Source organism: Mytilus trossulus, chromosome 9 (assembly GCF_036588685.1).
Source record: "Mytilus trossulus isolate FHL-02 chromosome 9, PNRI_Mtr1.1.1.hap1, whole genome shotgun sequence".
Lineage (NCBI taxonomy): Eukaryota > Metazoa > Mollusca > Bivalvia > Mytilida > Mytilidae > Mytilus > Mytilus trossulus.
In genome coordinates, this window is record NC_086381.1 from 61,609,512 (window position 1) to 61,630,934 (window position 21,423).

Consider the following 21,423-nt stretch of genomic DNA (forward strand, 5'->3'; position numbering starts at 1 on the left):
GTACTATCTGTTATGGCTGTAAGATTCATATATTAAGTGTTTTCTAAAGGAGGGTCTTCACCGGTTCCAGACTCTTGAATATCATATTGGTCCACTTCAATCCCATGTGACTTAAATAAAAAAGCTGAATTGTAATTCAAACATTTGTACACGATCATCATGTGCGTTTGATAATATATGTGTCAACAATTAATCATTGCCAAATTTTTGTATTTTCTGTAAATGACCAATGATTGGATAAATCTTGAATTATGAATAATGAATCTAAAATCAGACGTATTTCATATTGACAAGGTTGGTTTTGTGATCTTTAAAAACAGTATCTTTAAATGCTGTAGATACGTTCTGCTCTTATATGCGTTCAATGTCTCAATATGGCAAAATGAAGTCCATGACAATTGATTGATTGATTGATTGTTGGTTGCTTTACGCCGCATTAGCACAAAAAGTCATGACAATTGAAAGCCTTTGAATAAAATTGCTTTTCCAAAATAGTCATCATATATCATGTATATGAACAGCAAGCTCTTACCTAAAAGTATTTGGGTATTTATCTTTGCTATTACTAACTCCTCTTCTATAATTTTAATAGATCTTATTTGCAAGGGCTTAAATGTCATTAAAAAATTTGACACAATATCTCTATATTGCTAAAAAAAAAATCAAAAACATTCATACAGCAAAATACAAATAAACCGACTACCTTTGCAATGTCATCATTCTGGTCTTTTTCTGTCTTAATCTTTTTTATCAGTCCACCTTTCTCTTCAGTTTTTCGTTTAGATGTTTTTGCAGTCATTTCATTATTATTGGGATCTCCATCTTCAGCTGAATCAGAATCAGATATAAGAATAACTGTATCTTCTTGTTCCATCTTATTATAGTTCCTCTCTGTATTCTCTTTATCATCAGATATAAGTATAACTGTATCTTCTTGTTCCATGTTATTAGATTTATTCTCTTTATTCTCTTTATGATTTTGATCTTCAACATTATCTGCAAAGACGACATTAATTTAACATGTTTAAAACAGGCTATAATATCAACTTTGATTTTGAATTAATAAATTCATGTTATTCATTTCAATTTCAGTTGAGACTGGTGAATATTTCTTGTCAACATCTTTACAGCTAGTAAGATAATTGAAAATAATTTGGAATTCAATACCCTCAATTTTGTTCAAGTCATAACTGGTTCTTAGTTGATTTTAAACCTCGAATTGCGCCACTTTCAGAACAAGTCATGTAGTAGTGAAACTCGCAGTGTGATTCAATTTTATCTATGAATTTATGACCACTACAATGACAGCCAGAAAGATAAGAGGTCATTATGTAAAGTAATGCAACTTGAGCATTCTGAAAATAGATTAGTGTTAGTGATATTTTTATTGGAACTTGGAAGTAGCAATATAAATAAGTAGCTGCAATAAAAATAAACAATTATATGTTGTAGTTGTATATATGTTTCCCATTCAATGTAAACATTCAGCAGAGGTAACAACAAATAAAAGAATAAGTGTTTTAATGTCATGTATTTGGTACTTATATTTGGTAAAAGGCTATCAAGAGCTATGTGTGTATTGTTATATGTGATCTGCATGAATCAAAATGAAATGTGTGTATCAATCACATAACTGGGATGGGGGAAATCAGTTGACGAAGCTATGAACGGTGTATACAAATAAGAATAAATATGCATATCACTGTATATCTTTATATATTGAAAACATGCATACACATACATTATTATCACAGTTAGTTTTCGGTGTCTGATTCTTCATTATCACTTTCGTCAGAATCCTGAATGATATCATCGTCAAGACCACCATCCTGACCACGATCACAAATAATGTCTATACCTATCTTACCTGATAGAAAGTTACAATAAATATCCCAATGTGTTAAAACAAACGGGTGTGTTTTAGGTTTAAGAACCCTTTCAGGTGTTCGGTTGTGTGTCTGCTGTTCAGACGAAACAGGGCGGTCAACGTGTTCGTTCCAGTCCAGAATTCCGAGACCTGTCCTGATTTCATATGTTTGTTCACCATAGTCTATCCTTTTGTGTACATATAACAACAGTGTATTATGATAGCTTTCAATATAATGTGTGTTCAAACAATGAATATACTTCTGTACATATATAAAGATGTTATTGCGTTATCAAGAAGAACTGCTGCCACACCACTTCGAATCATTGTTCGTGATAAAGTATTTCAGATTTCAGTTCTGCACCTTGATGTTGGATGGCATCGATCATGGCTGTTCTTGTAATTGTACTATATTTTCCAATGAAGCAATGAATCACTGAACAGATCCATTACAGTTCTTCATTGCCCAATAAGTATAGGTCTTCACCCCAGCAGTTTTGTCAGCCAATTCTGTGTGCCAAGCTATTCCGTGAATTTTCTTTGGTCCTTTAGCTACCTTTCCGATTGCTTTTCTAACTTCCTTCCCAGCATGTCATGTATCAAGGCAGTCAATTACACCGGGTTTGTCTTTTTCAATAAAAAGAACTTATCGAGGAATTCTTGTGATGACTGTGAAAACGCACGATGACTGTGAAAACGCACCGTCACATTTTTTGTACCTAAATCTTCATAGAGTTTTTTCGTTCCGTACAATTTATGCTTTCGTGAACTTCGTTCTTGTCTTTTTGTCACATATTGGTAACTTAAGACTTTGTGTGTTTGCTAACCCAGGGCAGTTATATCGGAATTGAAACTGTTCTTTCGGCATGTATGCCGTGCATCCGTCATGATATTAACTGAACTGTCATTGACATCGGCATTTGTCACATTGATAAATTGGACAGTCTTCAACTTTTCTTCAGATATAACATCGCTAATTAATAAATCCCTAAAGTATTTAACGGATTCACCTTATATTACCGCAGTTTGAATCCGAAAGCGCTTACTTGAAATGTCAATTTCCGAAAAATCGGAAAATCTCTCATATTGAATATTGAGAATTCCACTGCACATGTAGGAATGGAACATCTTGTATTTAATATAATAATCCCAATGAAGATTGGTTGAAGAACTCCAATACAAATATCGCTAGTATAAGTCCTGTGGCAATAATGTCATCCTTGATCACAAGTTCAGTCATGTGACCACAATGTTGGTTATGATTGGTTGGCCTATTATTTCAAATCAGTTTGAAAACGTGCACAATATTGAAAAGAGTATAACATAATTTGTAGTCATGGATGAAAATAAGTCTCCACTTTCAGTAGAAAGTTCAGGAGTAAGACAGGAGATATACAAACGTTTTTGGAAAATTATGGATAATTTGGGTGTTTGGTACTCATAAGATTATCTTGACAGGAAGAAAATATAGGAGATGGTGAATGGATTGTGTATCAGAGACGGGAAATAATGCCAGCTTGTGTGTTAGATTTAGCTAGATATAAATACCCTATTCCTAAAGATATCCAAAATATTGGACATCAATGGGAATAATGTAACTGTGACCTGTGATTCTGACAAATTATATCAGAAATTGTATTATTGTAACTGTAATAAAAATTCTTTTCTAAACATACAAGGTTAATTGTCTTTTCTGAATCTTTTACTGTTATCAGATGGAATTCCATAACATCATCACATCACAGCTTGCAAAGCAATTAACTCTGACCTAAAACCACGTCACACTGTGTCTGCAAGTGATCAACAAAATTCATTCCGGACTGAAGTTTTCGGGGTTTAATAAAAATAATTTCCAAAAATTGATTTAGACATTTGATAAGGATGGTGATTATGCAGTGAGATAATAGTTGCAAGTTAAGTTCTTCTGTAATTCCTTGTTTAAAAAAAATGGAATCTTACTTTTGTTGATCAAGAAAGATCCCTGGGACAAAATGAAGGGAAATTAAGAAATAAATTTCCGGATCACATGAAATAATATTTTTATTATAAGGGCCAAACCAGTCAAATCATACAATAACTGGCATAACTCCAATTTTAAAAATTACTTTAACATCATTCATATTTTAGAACAAATATTAGATTCCTGCACCTTTCACTACATGCACTAATAATGTAATATTCGTGAAAAGTATACCATCATTATGTAAGTTAACGTGAATATCTGGAAATGTTAATGGATAGGATTATTAGAATGGTAATTTAGATTTCAAGTCAGAAACATAGGGTTTTGATTGCATTTCATGTAATCTTTACCCAAATATAACACAACCAAAATTCATACTTGATCTGTGTTGTATGGTAATAAGCAAAGTGTATAAGTTTCATAACATTTGGTTGAAGCAAATTACAGTTAAAGAACAGAATCGAAATATTTAGCAATTTATTTATTTGTAAAGGGGCATAACTCTTTAACAGTAAAAGTGACGCCACCAAAATTTGAACTCGATCTGTTTTATGTGTTAATGAGTATTGTGTGTCATTTCATTTGGTTGTGAAAATCTAAAGTTAGAGAACGGAAACGAAAAATTCAGCAATCTGTCCATTTGAAAAGGGGCATAACTCTAGATTGACACCAACAAAATTCGAACTTGACCTGTGTTTTGTAGTAATTAGCATTGTGCATAGTTGTTATAAAATTTGGTTGAGGCAAACTAAAGCTAAATAAGGGAAACCAATTGTGGGACGTACGGACGGATAGACGGAAGACGAACAAGGGTAAAACTTAATGCCCTCTGTTACGGCGGGGGCTTAAATTAAAAGCCACATATCCCTTACATTATTTACAAGAGATTATAGAAAATCACAAATTCACCACTCTCTCATCCGGTTTAAACAGCAAAATAATTAACAAAAAACTCCAATTTTTGTAATAAATACATAAACTTCAAGATATATGGTTGTGTTGTCAAAATGTTCAAATAAACATTATACAATGTAACAACCATTCATTTGGCTTTAAAATTAGAAGATCAATTCATAAGGAAAATCATGTACTAAGTTTCAATTTGACTATACTTCAACTTCATCAACAACTATCATGATTAAAATATTAACCTGAAGAGGTAGGGATGGAAAAATGGACAGACGTTGCGACGGTACCAACACGAACAGACAAAAAATATACTGTCCCTCAACTAGTCAATTAAAGGTGGGGCTTAAAAAGGCGGACAAACAGGTGTGAATACTGTTTAGACCAAGATTTTAGGTAAAGTTGAAATATAACAACCATACATTAAGGTGATTAAAAAACAGTTCATCAAAGTAATCAATATTTTTTTGTTAGCAATTTTGATTGATTGATTATTTGTGCTTTTAATTACTTTGACCAAAATTGCAAAATCCTCAAGGACGTATTTCTGTCCCTTTGGTATCTTTCGTCCCTCCTTCATTGGTAACAGACGCAGGTGTCCCCTGAGAGAACCACAACCTTTACCAGGAAAACTTAAATGACAAGTTCTTTAATATTCAGATTCAGTATGCATAGCTCACCTTTTACTGATTCAGTTTTATCATCATTAGGCTCTAACACTTGTTCAGTTTTATCATCATGAGGCTCTTGTTCATTGTTATCATCATGAGGCTCTGGTTCAGTTTTATCATCATGAAGCTCTTGTTTGATAGTAAGAGCTTCCCAGAAATCTGATCTACTATATTCTGAACTGTCACGTTCTTTCTTGACAAGAGGTTTAGTTTCATCAAAGGTGTGTCCCTTCTGATGAGTAATGTGTAAACCTAACTTTAATGATGCATCTCCTGCTAAATTATCTGAAATAAATGATTTAAAATAATGCTACAAAAAGAATACAGCATAATGACATTAAGAGTGAGGAAGACTTCATTTAAATAAAAGCACCTCAGTCTATGATTATTGTAATTAACTTGTAAATTAATTTTGCTTGAGAGTTTACTCACTGAAAAATAAACAGAGCCAACGAAAGAAAACATCTGGCAATCCAAAACAGTAGGGCAGTTGTTTGACCAATAATAACAGATTATAAATGTAACAATTTTGAAATCTTTATTCACATAGTATTACATAGATATAGGAAGATGGGGTGTGAGTGCCAATGAGACAAATCTCCATCCAAATAACAATTTAAAAAGTAAACCATTATAGGTTAAAGTACGTCCTTCAACACGGAGCCTTGGCACACACCGAACAACAAGCTATAAAGGGCCCCAAAATTACTAGTGTAAAACCATTCAAACGGGAAAACCAACGGTCTAATCTATATAAACAAAACGAGAAACACGTATATATTACATAAACAAACGACAACTACTGTACATCAGATTCCTGACTTAGGACAGGTGCAAAATGTATATTATGTAGTTCTTGGTTGTCTAATAATAATACAAATCAAACCAGTTAATATTGTATATTGTATTGGTCAAAGTCTGCACTTACTGCTGATATTAGATTTATGAGATATTCCACAAGAAGGACAGAAGCTGGTACCAGAAGTCAAAACTGTGTTGCACTTTTCTCCATTATCAGTAGTACCAGAGCAAACTATGTCTACAAAAAGAGCAGGGTCAATTCTCCCTCCACAGCTGCAACAGTATTTAAATCCTTCCGTTACAATATTTTTACAGGATGGACATAGTGTTGTCTTAATATCAGGAGCTGTCATCTGCACTTCAGTACCACACTCTGTACAGAATTTGACTCCAGCTGGAATCTCTGCTCCGCATAATTCCTTTTGGCATTTCATCTTAAATGGTGACCTTCCATCTGAAAAAACCAACAGATTTATATCTCTCTTAATCTTTTTTAATTTTTAATATAGTTTCAAGTCTTAGAATGCCGTAACTTATGTTAAGTGTTGATAAAAACTTTCTAATAAAAATATTTCAAGATATATGTTAATGAAAAGATTATATAATTAAGAAAATAAATCACTGCAAAAATGGCTAGAAACAACTGAACACTAAAAAGTATGCATAAAAAAAGTAGATTTATAGTATTTTTTTTTAATATTACCTTATTTTGTATCAACCTGAGGCCAAAAGAGTCGGTATAACTCGCTATTTTCCAAATGACTCTTAGCCATTTACATTTTTGTTTCATTTCAATATGCATTAGGCTGGAATGTGTTTGAAAGAAAATAGAATTTGACACCTTACAGATCTTATTTTAACCACCTCAACAATAACTGTTTCAACATTTTATTTATGTACTATCAAAGTTACAGTGTGTCCTTACAGGAACATATATATTAGGTATACTGTTCCCGGGTCCTTATTAGACTCAAAGCAAATCACACCCCCCCCCCCCCCCCCCCCAAAAAAAAAAAAAAAAACAACAACAACAACAACAACAAAAAAAAAAAAATTGTTATCATAGATATATGTCTCGCATTTAAGTTGTAATTTCGATAATGCAAATGTTGAAATAAAATTAGCAACAATTTAACATGTAAGTTTTGCAAATATTCAAAGTCAATGAACCATGACTGAAGGTACTTGGCTAAACAATCTCCATGCAATTGAGATGTGTCAAAATGAATGATAATACAACCATTAACGTATCGTAAGAAGTTTACTTTACATCGTTGTAGGTGTAATACCACTCAATCATGGTAAAAATCCGGTTGTATATAAGAAAATATTTCGAAAAAATATTCCCATGAATTTGACAGTTGTAGGTAGTTAATCCTACATTTTATTGCAGTAAAAAAAAATCTGTGTCAAAAACATATGTCTTATGTATTTCAGGGCACCATTCTTTTTTATTATCTGGGGTATCTATATAATGTTTTGGAAACTTGAGCTTACGTGGTTACTGAAGCTTGTACACAGGTTAAATAAGAGGAGAAATTTAATTGGTTAACTTCCAGTGATGGTTATTTTCTAACATGCATATGCAATGAAATGTTATATGAATATTTTTCTATAGTACAGGACAGGATAAAACTTTACTCATGCCAGGTATTTCTTTATTTGAAACAAATATGAATTCTGCATAATTTTTTGAAAAGTTCAAATTTTACAAAGACTAAGAGGGAAAGCTGTACATGCACCTTTGACCTTGTGAGTACTCTCATGTGTTAAAATATCTTGCTATTTGAGTGAAATATTGCAAAAATGAAATATTCTGAGTGGATTAAGTCTCCAAACAAATGTTATTAGAAAATGTCCTTGAAATAGGACTCTACCATGAATATTCAGTTGACAGAATAAGCCATATTTAGTGTTTTGGGGAGTTTTTTCTCATTATTTCTTATATTCTGCTATGATAGAACATTTTCCTAAGAAATACTATAATAAAAATATATTTATAAGTAAATGATTTTTTTAATGCTGTTACGACAAATTATTTACTAAAAGAGAAGCTTTTTATGTCCCTCAAGAACGCGGTATACATTTGATTTTTACGTAAGGACTTATTGAAACCTCCTTAAAGGCAGTAAACTTTTATATTGATTGTTCATTCTGCTTGAATACTTTAATTACCGATTTCTTAAATAATTCTATCATAAATGAGTAAAAGTTACCCAATTATTTTTTATATATTGGCCTGAAAAGATGAAATTTTGAGGAAATGAGAGGTATATTGAATAAATTGACAAAAAGAGCTCTAAAAAAGAAGGCAGAGAGGTCCATTAGTGGTATTTATCTTTATAAAATCATATTTTGTGTCATACATGTATTTAACTGTTTAAAGGCAGATGAGATAAATATTTGATCATGTATAGGTCCACACTATATTCTATCATGATGCGGCTTGGTTTGAATTTGTCGAAGAACTTTGCTCGAATCGCTGTAGATGTCGTCTTTCATATTTATCATAGGTTTGTTGATAATGACAAAACTTGACAGGAATGCTTAAAATAACCTGTATTACATAGGGGAAAAGTCACATTCAAGTTTATTAAACAAAAATGTCTTCTTTAAGTGTACTACCACCAAATCATGGTACGTCACATGACTCAGGGGATGGGGTCAAATAATCTACATGTAAATAAGATATACCAGTGCTTATACGACTGCATACCAATTATCATTAACTTACTTCTAGTGGTTCCCCATAAACTGACCTAATTACAAATTCAAACATGAAAACTATGCAAAAATTTTAAGGTAAATAAACCATGACTGAGGTGGCGGGGTCAAATAATCTCGATGGAAATGAGATATGCCAATGCTAATACAACTGCATGCCAATTATCATTAACTTACCACTAGTGGTTCCCCATAAACTGACCAAATCACAAACTAATACATGAAAACAAAGCAGAAATTAATTTCTGGTCAAAGAGCAATTATAACTCAATAACATAATAAAATTAACCAGAGTGTCCGGAGAAAACCATCGACCTTCGATAGCAAACCTGACAATCACAGTCAATGAAGATTGGAGTCGAGTGCACCTGCACGAGCGGGGTTCGAACTAACAACCTCTATGGTCGAGTTCACTTGAAACTCTCGAGTTAACTTTACTTACTCGGGTTTCAACAAAACGACTTTACTTGAACCACTCGAGTTAACCCCCTCGTACCCTGGTTCCAATCCTCACCGAGCCAGGGTTAAACTCAAGAAACTCTTGAATGACGTCAAACCAATGAGAATATTTTATTTTTTATGCTTGGTCAGGGCCTTACCCCAGAGTTACTTATGGTTGTTCCGAATATCAACTCTAGTGCGTTCACGTGATAATCTATTAACTCTGAAGTCGATTGAAGAGTTTCAAGTGAACTCGGCCGCCAGTGTTGACTGGCTTTGATTACAGTAGTAACTACTTGGACCACTCGACCACCGAGCCCTCTTCAAACGACTGAATAACTATAACAACTGTCATAGTAAGGGAGCTACCATTTGATTTTTAGGGGGGGGGGGCTAGGATGACAAATTTTGTCCTGCATTGTTTTTTAGCTGTAATCTCTGTCCTGCTTTTTTATCCAGTTTTCACTCTATCCGGTCCTGCTTTTTTTTTTTTAGTTTTTGACTTTTTTTACATAAATTGTCATCCTAATTTTATTTTTTTTTGCAAGTGTCTCATCCTGCCTTTTTTTTTATTACTCAAAACTCCTGTCCTGTCTATTTTTTTCAAATGTCATCCTAAAATCGGGAAATAATTCCAAATTGAAAAATGACAAACAGTGTTGAAGCGTGAAAAAATAACACGTAGCTTTATTTTCAGTGGTCACAATGCAAAAATTATGTACTTTTAACATGCATGACATGTCAATGTATAAAAAAATACTTTTCAAAAATAAAAGAAGTATTTTTTGCGAGAAAAAAAATGATTTTTGTGACATTTTTTGATTTTTTTATGAAAATGTTGCCAATTTTCATATTTTTTTTTCATTTCTTATATATTTTCGACTTGAAACCCAAATTAATGATCTTCGTATTATTCAAAAGTTCATTACTTTTTTAATACATATCGTTATCACTGCATTATTATGGATTTTATACACTTATACACACTCCCCCTTTTCAATCAAATTTCGGAAATCGCTTTCTCTGTTAATTTCCCTCAAGTTAACGGACCTAAACGCTTCGAAAAAGAGTATGAATAGCAATGAAGGCATTTTTTTCGTTTTTTTTTGTACAAATATAACGCAAAGTATAAACAAAATTAAAAGGACCATAGAAGCTGAGATATCAACGTTTTTTTCTTGTTAGAAAACCAATATCTTATTGTTCTTAGTCAATTTGCACTTACAAAAGGCAGAGCTAATGAATAACTATTGAAAAATGCTTCTTTTTCAATTGGATCAATGCACATTTTAGTTTTGCAACTAAAAGTACGCAAAAAGGTGTCAAATCTGATATTTTCCCAATGAACTTGAACGTGAGATATGTCAACCTTTTTTTCCTACCGTTTTAACCATCGCTTACGGTAGACTTATTATAGAAAAGTGACTCTCAAAAATTCCTAGAACAAGTAGTTTTCAAACTCCGTAAATTGTTTTTTTTTCATTTTCATCACCCACGCAATATTTATATTACGAACTGTTCAAAATTATTGCCGTGAAAGCACATTTCTTGTGAACATACCGATTTATTTATGGTATATTTTGATTTTCTTACGGATTCATGCAAGTATTTAGTTTTTCAAGTTAAAATCGTGAAAATACTTTCAGTTTCATGTACCGTGTATTCTAAAATAGTGCACGGACCGGCATATTTCTGTTTAGATAAATCGATAAGTAAATTAATCAACATACCCTTTTGAATTGCAACCGAAATTGATAATCCTTTGCACAGCTACTCTCAAAAGTTAAGCGAAATAGATCGGTTCTAAATTACTGCTGGTAACTATAGACGCTTTCCTTTTGTACCGGGTTGTCCTAAAAGATGTCTTCTATACTCCGAACCCGCTTTTTCAATTTCCGCAACTTCTTTTCTATGAACATGTTTATATATAGAGTGATCAGACAATCTAAATATTTAACATGTCACAAATTAAATAAGTTACTGTAGAATTAAGTTTTTAAATGATTTTTTTTTTTTATTTCATTTATTTTATTTTTAATTTTTCACCGGACATCGTTTGACAACAATGCCTCTCTATTCGGTCCACATGCTATAAATACTTTAATATATAGGGATATCTATTCATTCAGTTGACAAATTTTGAATTCTTCGTAGATATTTGAAATACAATAAATGTTCTACCTCAGGCGTACATATTACTTAAGCCGTATTTTAAATAGGATTACGTGTTTTTTAAATATTCTTCGAATGTTTACTTGGTTTGAGCGTCACCGGTGAGTTTTATGTAGTTTTTGGGTATATAATTAAAATTGTTTTAGAACGTTTATGGCTTATTATACAGTGTTGGCTATTGCTTCTTGCTTTAGGCCATACGATAAGCTATTATAATAGTTGTTTATCTCAAAGCATTTAGTCTCTGGTATACAGAGATCATAGTGTCCTTTTTATAATACTTATCTAGGTACCGAGCTTATAATATGATATCATCAGGCTTCTTATTCTAAATACGGATTAACAATTAAAGAGGAGTAATGTCAGAGGGTCAACGATGACCTGACACTTCGTTGTATTCTAGACATGTAACAACTGTGTGCTGTTTACGAGTTCTATAACCAGTGGTAATTATGGTTGGCGATGCACCATGTTCATTGTGTATGTATAGTTTCTCTTATTTAATATATGTCAGTAACAGCGAAGTATCAGGAATTGTTCCAGTAAAGCAAAAAGCTTCACAGGCTCAGTTTTAAAATATGAATTTCGACTGTCTTATATTGTTAAAATTCACAAACAAAAAACTGCATTATTTGTAATAGATTAGATTTATTTCTTTTATTTTAAAAGAAATCGATTATTCACGGAAACACCTGCAGAATGACAAAAAAAAACTATATATAGGTTTAGCCGAACTATATCCCGCAAATTCATATTAGTTGTTAAATATCTATATATATATATCTAAGCTTTGAATACTGGTAAGACATTATTGCTTGCATTTTTAACTGCAAACCTTTTGACTGCACAAATGTGAGTGAAAATAAATGCAGTCGTAATAAAAAAAAATACGTTAAGAAATTAAAGTGTTTGTAAAGTATATAATCCCAAATGTCAAAATAAGGGTCACTTTAGTTTGTATATCACCGCATTCTACTTTTGCATCTACGGTCAGTTGGTCGTCAGTCATGAAAAGTTCAGTTTACTTAAGATAAATCTTTTCTTAAGTTTTTTTTGTGAAACCGACTTCTGTATCTAAAGTTTGGTAAACCTTAGTTTTGCAGCTATATATGTCGCGAATTGCATCCATATCATAGTGACATGATTTTAGTTTATGACCATCCCCTATCATATGATGTATATGCATACTTAGTTTGAAAAAAACAGGTTCAACGGTTCAAAAGATATGGACCGGACACAAACAAGACAAGCACGAATCAAAGACTGTTTGAAAACTTGACGGCTAAAATGTCAATGTCAATGTCAAAATTAATTTATGAAGAACCACGTGCCATCCCATAATACATCTCTGAACTAAGTGTATCTAACATCAGTTTTATAGTTCAAAGCAATGCATTTTATATTTGAAATTATTGGTTTTTGGATGAACTCTATATCTGTTTACATTCATAAGTGACCTGATTTAATTCGACACGGGCCACAAACAAGTTTGGGACTGATGGACGGACAGACTTAAAAATGTGATTCATATATCCTCTTTAACTTTGCTTGTGGTTGTATTAAACATGTAAGATAGTGATTTCCGATCTTGACATTGTTTTAGGCTGGTAACAAACAGGAGACTATTGTCACTGTTGCTGTGACAAAAAACGTCTACTTGTTACTGTCTTCCCTCCCTTTTACTCGTCCAACATACAAATATTTCATCATATTTTTTTTATTTTGGATGGCACACCATCAATTATAGTTAATATTAACACTTTAAAGGTCATATATTTTTTTATTATACGTCGTTTTTGTAGAAATTACCGGTTTACCTTTAGTATAGTAAAAACGTCAAAATAACGTCAATTATCGCCAAACCATGAACGATATGCAACTAAGAATCAGAGAGACGTTATCATAGTATCATGTAAAGTAAAATTTGAATTAATTATATTACCAGCTGCTTCAAATAAGACAATAATACCACGAAAGTGTTATTCTTTCAAATTTTAATGAATGACCTTTGACCCCAATTTAAAAAAAAAAATGCACCATATTTCACTTTTACGACGGGGAAAAATGGAATCTACACATGTTTTCCTTTCGAATGATATATTAATATAGCTGTGTGTTAGATAGGTGCATTAAAAATATTTTTTAGGTCTGAATGTCACTCGCCTATCAAGTGTTAAATCATTATGGAAAGGCAGTCAATAAATACAAAATAAATGCAAAATTAAATATTTAAGAGGCTGTCCAAGTAAATATCAGGCAAATCCTATGATATGGGTGGCACAACATAACTTTCCCCCCCACTGAATTTTTGATACCAATGCAATGTTTATATCATACAAAGGATATGAATGTCAAATATATTTTTGAATCAACAGTGGATGGCTCAGAAAAAGATTGTAAAGTTCACTAACAATGCAACAAAATTTTGTACAAAATGAAGAGTTATTCAACTTATCTCCCCTTTTCGATGAATTTTCAGTGCTTTCTATGTATTATTTTTCTCTTTATTTGTTGCTTTTAATAAAAAAAAAAAAAAAAAAAAAGTTTGAGAAAGAATGAATTTGTGATATGAAATAGATAAAAAATAATTTGAAAACAAAATATGTTATGTGCCATCCACTGCCTGGTTTTTCCATGAAAACCCTCTTAAAAGATCTTATATCGGTCTGTTTAATTATTTCTCAATGTTAAATATCTTTTCTCTTTTAAGAAACTAATACCTCAGTCATGTGTCAGTTTGAATTAAATCCTGAAGCATTATATAAAGTATGCTTTCCTAAAGATTCTCACCTCACTATCTGGCATTTCTATACTTTCATGCCTACCTAACAGTATTATATGAAGTATGTTTTATTAGGGGGAAAATAAAGTTTTCCTAAAGATTCTATCCTCCCTACCTAACATAAATTTCCATGCCTACCCTAGTAACCTTTGTAATGGACTTTGTATTAATGCAATGTAAAGTGCAGACATTTTTTGCAAAAGCACAGACTATTTTTCTATAGAGGCTATGCAAAACAAAACAAGAGGCTCCTAAGATTCTGTATCGCTCACATGTATGTCAAAATTAAAATAAAAAGGCAAATACTGGAAAATTAGACAAACTAGAGGCTCTTAAAAGCCTTTGTCGCTCACCTTGGTCTATGTGCATATCATAAACAAAGGACACAGATGATATCTCTATCTATATAATGAACTTGGCCCAGTAGTGTAAAAATTTACAACATTTCAAAAATTATAAATATTGTTAAAATTGATTATAAAGGGCAATAACACCTTAAGGGGTCAATGGACTATTTTGATCATGTTGACTTATTTGTAGGTCTTACTTTGCTGTAAATTATTGCTGTTTACAGTGTATCACTACCTCTAACAATATTCAAGATAATAACCAAAAGCTGCACAATTTTCTTAAAATTAACAATTCAGGGGCAGCAATCTAACAACAGGTTGCCTGATTGGTCTGAAAATTTCAGGGCAGATAGACCTTGACATATAGAACATTTGTATCTTCGTCAGATTTGCTTTAAATGCTTTGGTTTCTGATATTCAAGCCAAAAACTGCATTTTACCATATGTACTATTTTTAGCCATGTCGGCCATCTTGGTTCTCAGGCATGTTAATTGAACACATTTTTTAAACTAGATACCCTAATGATGATTGTGGACAAGTTTGGTTAAATTCATATAAGCAGTTTCAGAGGAGACGATTTTTGTAAAAGAAAACAAGAGAATACGAAAAATTGTTAATAGGTCAACTGACCATTTTGGTCTTAAAGACTTTATCTCTATCTATAATAATTGCTGATTATTTTATATCATATGGTAAAAAGGAGAAATACATTAACATTTCATCGATGTTTCAGGGCCGCTACAATATGCTTTTTGTCATATAAACATTCAGGCGTATTGCTTTTCTGCTAATTTTTCAGAGTAAAAAAAAATGCTTTTCTGGAAACTTAAAGTGAACGTTTCCATGTAGAATTTGTAGTATTACTTTCCCGAAATCACATCTTTGAATATGAAATGCATACTACTGTTACAAAAACATTTCATGCTGCCACAAGCCGTTGTTTCAGGTTTATAAAAGAGAGACAGTCAAACTCCCTTAAAATTAGGAAAAAAATGGTGGGGTAAAATTTAGTCGATAGCATCAAGTTGCAAGGACAAAAAATCAGTTTTTCGAAAATGGCTGACACATTTCTTTGGTATGGCTTAATTACCAAACAATAAGAATGCTTTGTAGAACTAATTTCTGATGCTCCATCTGACGACAAATGCATGAAGTTTGCAGATTACACATTGGAAATTTTTATAGATGAAAATTCAAGATTTGATTTCTACCAACCATGATGGGCATCACCTCCTGACACTGAGAAAAAAGAGAAAAACGAATGGTGCGAAGTCTTTCCGTGTCCACTTAAACGAGCAGTTTTACGCTTGCCATTCTAACATTTTTTTCCTTGTCGATGTGCTACTAAAACTGCAAACAACATTAAACATAAAGATGTGATTTAGATTTATTTCAGCATCCATTCCTAAACTAGAGAATCTCAAGAGCCTGTGTTGCTCACCTGACTCTACTTGGGTTTTAAAAATCATAAAAAAGATAAAAATCATAACAGATACTTAAATAATGATTGAGGTCGAATTTGGTTTGATATTCCTGTTACTTGATAATAAATCCCTGTGGCCATCTTCAAAAGTAAATCAGCAACAAAGTAATAACACTTCATCAGCACCTCATATGGAACATTCATGCTATGTTCTCTGAAAGAACACATTTGTATGTATTACCCATAGGGTCCTACATTGTATGTTAAACTAAGTTCCCACTGGCTGCCATCTTGGATGATGGATTGGCTATGAGGTAACAACACTTGGTCAGCTCCTCATAAGGAACATCCATGTCATGTTTCGTTCCGTTCCATTCTTTGGTTATCTGAAGGATGACATTTGTATGTTTTTCCCGTAGGGTCCTCTGTTAAACTAAGACTCCTCTGGTGGCCATCTTGGATGATTGATCGGTTACAAAGTAACAACACTTTGTCAGCACCAGGAACATTCATGCCAAGTTTGGTTCCATTCCGTTCTGTGGTTTTCTGAAAGAAGACATGTGTGTATATTTATTTCCAATAGGGTCCTCTGTTAAACTAAGCCCCGTCTGGTGGCCATCTTGGATGATGGATCGGCTACAAAGTAACAACACTTTGTCAGAACCTCATAAGGAACATTCATGCCATGTGTAGATTCATTGCATTTTGTGGTTCTCTAAAAGAAGACGTGTGTATGTATATCCCATGGGATCCTATGTTAAACTTAGTCTTCCGCTGGTGGCCACGTTGGATGATGAATCTACTACAGCGTAACAACACTTGGTCGGCACCTCATAAGGAACATTCATACAATGTTTGATTTCATTCCGTTCTGTGACTCTCTTTAAGAAGGCATCTTTATGTTTTTCCTATATGGTCCTATGTTAAACTAATTCCCACGCTGGTTGCCATATTGAATGATGGATCGGCTAAAAGTAGCAACACTTGGTCCGCACCTCATAAGAAACATTCATGCTATGCTTGGTTTCATTCGCATTCAGTGGTTTTCTAAAAGAAAACATTTGTATGTATTTCCCATTGGGTCCTTTGTTAAACTAAGTCCTCCGTTGGCAGCCGTCTTGGATGTTGGATTGGATAAAAAGTAACAATACTTGGTCAGCACTTCATAAGGAACATTCATGCCATGGTTGGTTACATTTCATTCAGTGGTTTTCTAGAAGATGTTCAAAATGTAAAAGATAACAACGACGACGACGGACGACGGACGACGGACGTCAAATGATGAGAATAGCTCATTTGGTCCTTTGGGCCAGGTGAGCTAAAAAGGAGAAGATTGGCTACCTCGTTGAACAAAACTCAAAACTTGTCAACGGTGACTTTGCTTACGTTAAACAGGTATTCCTTAATTATTTTCTCGGAAGTAAAAATATTTTTTTTCTGGAATCGTTTCTTTTTTCCTTGAAAAGTATTAAAGGTATTTATTTCCTGAAACATATTTTTTTTTACCAGAAACGTCATTTTGTATATCCGGAAAAGTAAAACGCCGTCAAATTCTAGTCCTATAATATAAGACTCTGGAGGTTCATATCATTTACATTCAACGTTTTGTATCGGATATTTTTTTTTTACTATCAATGTTGAACCCCAGAGTCTTATAAAATTTGTCATTTTTTCTCGTAGCAAAAATTTAAATTAATAATCCACTGCCAAAACAAATAAAATTATTAGGAACAACCTAAATATGAATGAAAGTAACTTCTTACCGTATTAATTGTTAAAAATAATGTTCCTAATCCATCACTTTTATCCTGAGTTGACAAACAATTTTTTCCACGCCATTTTATTTCAAATATATGTGCCGATTCTTTATTTTAAGGATTTCGTGAACGAAACGAATTTGACGATAATATTTAGAACCAGTAAAGAACAACGTGCGAAAACACGACCAATTGTAATGGTGTCATGCAATTATTGAGATAACCATAAAAAGTGCTGAGAGATTACGAATGGGGTTAACAGAATAGAGAACTATCGGCAAAAAACAAAAAGAATAAAAAAATATGGGTTCTATTTTTACCCCCCCCCCCCCCCCCCCGAAAAAAACGGTATAAGTATATTGTTTACAGTTGAAAAAAACAATGTCCAAAATACAGTTATAATGTATCAACAGATTAGTAAAAAATATGTTTAAACATTAATTATCAGACTGATGTAACTTATTTATTAAGCGATTCAGTTCGTACCCAAAAACTGTCCAATTTTGACTTTCAAATGCAAATTCGCGAGTTCAATCACATAACGGGGGCGGGAGGGGGGGGGGGGGCAAACCGTCTTTCACAAAAGGTTCTCTACTCCAAGTTGTTAATTGAGCATCAACAGAAATCATGGGCGAGTTGTGAGAGTGGGCGAGGTTATAAATGTCTTTCAAAATATGAGTTCGGCATTTAACGGAGGCGTGCGAGCCAAATTCACAAAATAAATGTTCTCTAGTCAAAAGAACGGGCGATGCGATGGTTTTCTTTTGAAATACCAGTTCAAATGTTCATGAAATCTGCTAGCTGCTAACGGTATGAAGTTGCAATGATCCATGAGAGTGCGCCAATGTGAGAGCGAGCGTGGCAATACATGATTTTCCAAGAACAGCTTCATAAAACAGAGGTGCACGAGCCTTCACCAAATGTTCTTTAGTAAGTTTTTAAGCATCACAAGATATTGATTTCAAGTTGTGATAGCGGGCCATACATGTCCTTCAAAATATGAGTTTATACAACGGAGTGAACAAGCCAGTTATCTTGTCGAAGCTGTTAAGAATGAACATACCGGTAAATCAATTGCGAGTTGTGAGAGCGGGTGTTTTTAGAAACTCGTCCACACTAAATTTGCTCCTTTCTCGACAAGTACAGTTTTTTAAACACTCTGCACAACATTTACAAGAAGGACACCGACAGTGCTGAAAATCGCATCCTTCGTCTTTCTTTGTACATGTATCTGATTTATCTTCTATGAAGTTGTCTACGGTCAATGCATTTACAATTTAACATCTGATACAACTGCTGGTGCAGTTTATGATATTGCTTATATATTTGCCGGTGGCTTTAAGCGACAAAGTAAAATTATCATGATAAAATAAAACTGAATCCATCCCTAGCGCATCTGTCAGCTTATTGCCAATATAATAGGACAACACCAATTTTGGACATTTGATATTTAAACTTTTCATCCATGTATGTTGATCTCGCAATTTTACCTTTATTTTTTTGTGTGACGTCTCATTGAAGGGCTTAAAGTATCATTATTGTTTGAATATGACAAGAAGAAAATAAGTTTTTTGGAAATAGTACATGAAGTCGTTTAAAATTATCAATTAGAAAAAGAAAGGGAAAAGTGGCCGCCAGATTAACAGCACAAGAAACATGAAAGATATTGTAATGCATAAATTCAAATTTATAAAATTATTGGTTTGCGTAATTTGTGTAATATTCAAATCATTTGAATCACTTTTTAACATGTTACACAATACTTATAGAATCACATTTTACAGTTCATTTATTTATATTTGACCCCAGACTGCTTATTACCGGTGAGCTATATATTAAATGTATAACTAGATATACATATATATTGTATTAATATGTGAATCTTTTTTACAAAGCTTAGGTAGAAGTTTATACAAACAAAGCAAGCAAACCGACCAAAGCTTTACTCTACAAGCATTATGCAATTAGCCCTAATCAAAATTGCAAGGAGATGTGGTATTGAAGCCGATGAGACAAAATAATGTTACATTTACAAGAGTTTAAATGAAGTTGATGTAAGCAGTTTATACCATATGGCCTTCCGCGAGAGGAAAAAAAAAACCCGCTGTAATGGCAAATCTCCAACATGAAAAAAAATCTGTAAAGAAAGTAAATCGAGAAAGCCAACTACCTTATTCGTGTATGTAATAATAGTCACCATTTCCAGCTTTGACCATTATTTTCATTACACAGTTTTTTTTTCTTTCAATAACTCTTTGTAGAAATTTTCACCGTGTAATTCCTGTTATTATCGGGACATAGCATTCATTTATACAACCATCCTTTACCTTTTTATGAATACTAAATGGTCGCCTCTTAAGGGTTAAGAAAGATTTGATGGTAAGCTTCCTTTTCTATTGATGAGGAAATTAAAATGAATTTAATCATTTCATCATTTATAATTATCTTAAAGTCAAAACAAAATTCGTTTTCCAATGTATATTTTGAAATATGTACAACTGATTAACATTCGGAAAGACCTGCGGAACTTCTCGTACTTGATCCGCTTGACAATTTGAAATAAGGGGGGACAGTTTGAAAAGTGGCCCGAGACCACAATTAATTCTACTATCATTTCTTTATAACGTTTTGTCGCATTAAAAAAAATTGAACTGTTCTTTTTGTCTGATTTTTTGTGTGAGTAATGTACAGTTCAAGTCCCAAAACATATGCAATTTTCAGAAAAATTGCATGTTTACATCATACAAATTTGGCCAATACACATCCATACCCCTATAGGCAAGTCAAGAGATGTTCCGAAAAGTGTAAATATAACCTTTTTGCACCTGGCCTAATCACTCTTTCCTTATTAAAATCAGTTAAAATAAAACATCCAAAAGTTTGTATCAGCTCTCTTCTTTCATTCCCACCCCAGAAAAGCTAAGACATAATTTGAGAAAGGGAAAGAAAAAAAATAAAGAAAAAATACACTATAATTAAAGGGAACTATATTCGTGAACAACGAAAAGTGGGGTCAATAATTGTGGTCTTGGGCCAAGTGCTTAAAAAAAGGATATAAATCCAACATATGATACGGTAAGACATTTTATTTATTATTTGAGATGTTCACTTGCAAGGATAGTGACATAAGTAAACATTGTCAAATTGTCGTTCAAAGTTCCCACAAAAATTCGTTGGGAATCCACTACGAGAAAATGGATACTTGTTATAAGACTCTGGGGTTCAACATTGATAGTAAAAAACATTTCCGATAAAAAACGTTGAATGTAAATGATATGAACCTCCAGAGTCTTATATTATAGGACTACGTCAAATTCTAGTAGATCCCTTACAAATGATAATTTTTGCTTATTTCAGTATTTTTACTCATTATTAATCATAGGATACCATTTATTTATGAATTTGGTTAAATTTACTTACCTTGTATAAGAATCATTTTTGTATTAAATGACATGATTTAAATAAAAAGACTTAATAAATTCCTTGATGACTTGAAAATCTGTTCAATTGACTGCAAACATTGGAATTGAAGCTAATACAGGTACACAGGTAAGGTGATTACATC

The 21,423-nt window shown here is 32.8% G+C and overlaps 1 protein-coding gene across 4 annotated transcripts; it reads right to left on the reverse strand.

Moving 5' to 3' along the window:
• On the reverse strand, positions 1 to 21,423 carry LOC134683197 (myb-like protein X). Of its 4 annotated transcripts, none has more exons than XM_063542345.1 (5): positions 21,279 to 21,423; positions 6,336 to 6,662; positions 5,417 to 5,692; positions 704 to 996; positions 1 to 71 (listed from the first exon to the last, which is right to left on the reverse strand). In XM_063542345.1, the coding sequence occupies exons 1-5, from the start codon at positions 21,310 to 21,312 to the stop codon at positions 33 to 35; spliced, it is 969 nt and encodes a 322-aa protein (XP_063398415.1). In that variant the 5' UTR covers positions 21,313 to 21,423; the 3' UTR covers positions 1 to 32. The 4 variants fall into 4 exon arrangements, with proteins under 4 accessions (XP_063398415.1, XP_063398414.1, XP_063398416.1 ...); XM_063542344.1 differs by having other exon boundaries at positions 1 to 110; XM_063542346.1 differs by lacking the exon at positions 21,279 to 21,423 and adding an exon at positions 17,865 to 18,178 and having other exon boundaries at positions 1 to 110.